Here is a 4,608-nt window from a genome sequence, read left to right as displayed (position 1 = left end):
AGCCTCAACTCTGATAAGTCATGTACCCTTGATGTGATGTCCCCTTGATATGATGTGACGGAAATGGCACTTAATCTCTGTGGTCTTCCTTCTCCAGTCTAATCATGAGCAAAACATCAGACTAAACCACGGGGCTGGGGGAGAACTTTACAAAACACCTGACAAGTACCACTCAAAATCGTCAAGGTCATCAAAAACAAGAGAAATCTGAGAAACAATCATAGCCCAGAGAAGTGTGAGGACCAAATGTAATGTAGCATTTTAGATGGGATCTTGGAACCAAAAAAGGACATTAGGTATAATTTTAAGAAATTTAAATAAAATGTGCCACACTAATGTGTATGTTGATAGCAGGGGAAACTGAGGAGTCAGAGGATATACGGGGACCCTCAGTGTAATCTGCAATTTGTCTGTAAAACTAAAGCTATTCTAAAACTAGAAGTTTATTGGGGCACCTGGGTGGCTCAGTTGATTAAGCGTTTGACTTCAGCTAAGGTCATGACCTCAAGGTTTGTGGGTTTGAACCCTGCATCAAGCTCTGTGCTGATGGCTCAATGCCTGGAGCCTGCTTCGGATTCTGTGTCTCCCTCTCTCTCTGCCCCTCCCATGATCAGGCTCTGTCTCTCTCTCTCAAAAATAAATAAACATTGAAAAAAAATTTTCAATAAAATTATAAGTTCATTCTTATATATTTATTTTTTTAAGATTTTATTCTTAAGTAATCTCTACACACAGTGGGGGCTCTAACTTGCAACCTGGAGATCAAGAGTTGAACGCTCTAGCAACTGAGCCAGGAAGGCGATCTTTTACGTGTATTTTTTTTTTTTTAATGCTAGAAGAAATATCTTGTTTAACTTGGTCTTTAGTGGATATTAGCCAACTATCAAATAAGAATACACAACAGCCCCAAAGGTGGAAAACAATATATTAATTTATTTCCAAGACAACAACATGGAATATCATCAAAAACAAGGATGGGTTTAGTCGTTTCCACTATCCCTGGAGGCTAGTGAAAACCCACTCGCCCAAACACTACAATCTTCCAATATTAAAGTATTTAAGACATAGAGATGACCAGCAACAGACATGTAAACATCTTCTATTCCAAAAGGCTTCTCGTTCTAGAGGAGAACGATCCAGTGTAAAACATTTCTTCTCCTCGGGTGGGGTCACGTAAAGAGGCTGAAAGAAAAGATGATTATTAGACTCATTAGCTCTGGGTGTGTTCCCTATGCTTCAACCCTTTACCGCTTTGTACAGTTCTGTATTTTTCAGTAGCTGGAAAACCATAAGGCTTGACTTCAAAGGCATTCCCTTAAATACAATGAACATTCAACAGACATAGTTACAGAAAGAACAGGAATAAAACCAATGTGTTAACTAACGATATCATTAGTTGTAGTAACTTTTTTGGGGTTAGAATAAATAAATATTAAGGAACTCAATGGATTTAGGAATACAAAAGTAGACTTCACATTTTTCTGATGTGACAGGACATTTTCTCATATTAACACTGAGATTGTTCTTAAACCCTACCCTCTCTGGCATACTAAATATGGCTTCATTTTACCTTCTCTAAGTATTGAACCTTAGGAAATTGAACTAAGAAGACCAGTAAGAACATCCTAATCCTCAGAGAACTTGTTTCCTAATGCTTATTAACCTCTCTAAGCCTCGCTTAATTCACCTGCAAAATGGGAGTAATCATGTAAGCCTCCCAAGAGTATATGTAAGGTTTTAACGCAAGGAGCCAGCTATCAGGGTGCCGAACAACACAACACGCTTTAGCTTCTGTCTGTTCCTTCCCTTTTTTCTTTGGAATGGCCTCGGATTTAGATCTCCATTTCTAATTACTCATATCCCTGGCCAGCCTGATATCACAAATTACAACCCTGGATATGAATGCACTAAAATACAAGCAATCTGTGAGATTCTCTAGAGCAGCTTTTCCAATCCTGATGCTATTACCAAGAATTTCAGAGTCGAGGAGCCTCTGTCTTACTTTTCTCCTTCTCTCAAACATGTGTCTGGTGTATAAGAGGCACTCAAGAAATATCTACTGTGTGCTGAGTGAATGAATTGGGAAAGAGAACAGGACGAGGGATACGCGACAGAGAAGCTTGCTCACAGTTGAAAGCTCTTAAAAATCTAGGCACTCTTATCAGCACCAGCATTGTAAAGCTACTCAGAGAATACTCTGGAGTCCTTGGATTCCATTTTGCAGGTAAGATCACTTTGGTGGGGGTAAAGGGTAGTGATCCAAGAGGAAAGTGATTCATTCTGAGGTCAGAGACGTGGGACAAGATCCATGCAATAGCACCTCAGTTCTAGAAATATCTTCATTCTGTAGGAACTTTTCAGCATTCACCATGGAAAACAATGGAAGAGGGACCAGAGCACATTCTGATGCACAAAAAAGGTCCTGTTTCCCTGGGGTCCCTTTGCTGAAGCAGCAGCAGTGACTGCTGTCACTTGTCAGTGACTTTACATTCTATCCGGGCCTTCAGACACGGGAAGCTGACAGTGCTTGTGTTGAAATGCGGGAACAGGATCTAGTTCTCCATGCTAGTAGCTCAAGTTTTAAAGGAGGTTGCCGAGGTGCCCAGAAAGCCGTTTCTATGCCTGTGTGCCGCTGAGCAAAGAGGAGTGGCATCCATGAATGTGTGGCTATAGATCCGCCATAAAAGATTCCTTCTCCAAAGAAACGCAATTCCTATTTCCCTAAACAGTATTATCTATACTTCTCCTTTTCGTGAGAGCATTTCTCTCTGATGAGCATCTGGTGCAAAGGTCTGACATCAGTTACACTGATCACTGATCAGATCCCGAGCCCGACACAGAATGACCGTCAAGAGAGCCGCTAGAAGGGCCAACGTGCCAGCATCGCCCTGTGCAGCCCTGATTGCGTAGTTCACAGTGTCCAGTAGATGTTTTAACATATAGCAGAGCCACATCCTGCAGCCGTGACCTCGCTGCTATGACTGTTAACCATAAGCGAGGCCAAGTTCTCTCACAGAGAAAGGCTCTTCTTCCTGCCCGCGACTGCCCTTCGATCACGCGTTACAGTGGATCAGAAATACCAGTTGGGCTGTATTTCAGTTTCACTCTGATTTAGGGTTCTTTCTCGAAGCCTCAGTTCTAGGCATTCCACAGTGAGGGGGTACGTAGTCAGCTCAAACTTGTTAGCAAAGAGGCTGGGCGAATTAATCAACCACTTCAAGTCCCCGTTTCCATAGATACAAATGCCGTGTACGTAGCGGCCTGCAGAGCAGAGAACAAACAGTCAGAACATTCCTGTTCGCAAGACTTGGGGGTGGAGAAGCTATACGTCAGTAGAGACATGCCTGCCTACTGAGGAGCTAACACTGTGCCCAGTGCTACGGGGTTCTGATGACATGGGACCCGGTCGGCCCAGCCCGCAGGAAGTTAAACCCTTTCTCAGAAGATAAGGGGGATACATCCGTACTTGAACAATTGGAGAGTTGAATAATATGAGGCAAGAACACCATATGTATCATAAGACGATTCATGTATTCTCAACTGAGAGCTATGGATGAGAAGTTCCAGAAGTGAGCAAATGGGAGAGGTTCTTTCTGGGAGGCACCGGTCAGACCTCTTCTTTGAGCCCTGGCCTAATCTACTCAAGTGCCTACTTTTATCTCCTCGTAGAGGAGAATAAACCTCACTGATGTGACATGTCTCAACATGTCAGCTTGACTCAGCTCCCGATCCCCTCCAAGTCTTTCCCATGACACCCATGCCACTCCTATTTTCCAGTGTCCTGGGCACTTGTCCCCCTTTCTCACACCCCCACCTCTGTCAGCAATTCTGGCCGCTCCACCTTCAAAATCGTGGTAGAATCTGATCACTTTTCACCCTGTCCGCTACTACCATCCTGGCCCATGCCACCTCCATCCTCCTGTCAGAACTGCCATGATACTAACTGGATTCTTGTGTCTCCGCCTCTGCCTGTTGGTATATTCTGGGCACAATGGCCAAGGGGATTGGTTTCAACGAAAGCATATCACCATGTCTCCTCATCTCGTGTGTAGACACGGCCAAAGTCCCAGCAACAGCATTGAAAAGTCCTGAGTCGGGCCTTTACCTCCTGCCCCTTGCTCATTCGCTTACAACCCTTCACAACCCTGCTCATTCACTCGGGCCACACTGGCCTCCTTGCTGCTCCCCCCTTTGCCCCCCCACCCCCACACACACCAGGCATGTTCACCTGAGAATCTGCATAGCTCTTCCTCCCACGGCCAGCCCCTTTCACCAGACCTCCCTGAGGCTCCCTCTCACACCACCCCAGGTATCTGCCTCGAGGCCACGTTCTCAGGGAGGCCTCCTGTGACTCCCTCTCTTCCTTCCCCGATTCATTTTTCTCTTGGCTCTCACCGCCAACAGATAGATGGTCAGTGCCACGAAGGCAACTATTTTGCTTATTGTCTTTCTTCCTGGCCTGGAATGTAAGGTCCAGAAGGGCTGGAACTTGAGACCATTTTGCTGTCCTCTGTGTTCCCCCTGCATCTGGGACAGTACCTGGCAAATATTAGGTGTTAAGTTAATAGTTGTTGAACCAAAGGATGGAGAAGGATGAGTGGAGTTAGT

At 44.7% G+C, this 4,608-nt stretch overlaps 1 protein-coding gene across 2 annotated transcripts in view; it reads right to left on the bottom strand.

Annotated features, from left to right (window-relative positions):
• Positions 1-913: 913 nt before the first annotated feature.
• The window catches only part of LOC144236443 (N-acetyllactosaminide beta-1,6-N-acetylglucosaminyl-transferase-like), a 30,651-nt gene continuing 26,956 nt past the window's right edge, over positions 914-4,608 (bottom strand). The window contains exon 3 of one of the 2 annotated variants that reach the window (XM_077770091.1): positions 914-1,182. In XM_077770091.1, the coding sequence (XP_077626217.1) occupies positions 1,100-1,182 (83 nt within the window). In that variant the 3' untranslated portion in view covers positions 914-1,099. Of the gene's footprint in view, positions 3,262-4,608 lie in introns of both variants that reach the window. The other variant, XM_077770090.1, reaches the window with a different exon arrangement.

Source organism: Crocuta crocuta, unplaced genomic scaffold (genome assembly GCF_008692635.1).
Source record: "Crocuta crocuta isolate KB4526 unplaced genomic scaffold, BGI_CrCroc_1.0 scaffold24, whole genome shotgun sequence".
In the NCBI taxonomy this organism is placed as follows: Eukaryota; Metazoa; Chordata; class Mammalia; order Carnivora; family Hyaenidae; genus Crocuta; species Crocuta crocuta.
This window is presented reverse-complemented; position numbering and strand designations above follow the sequence as displayed.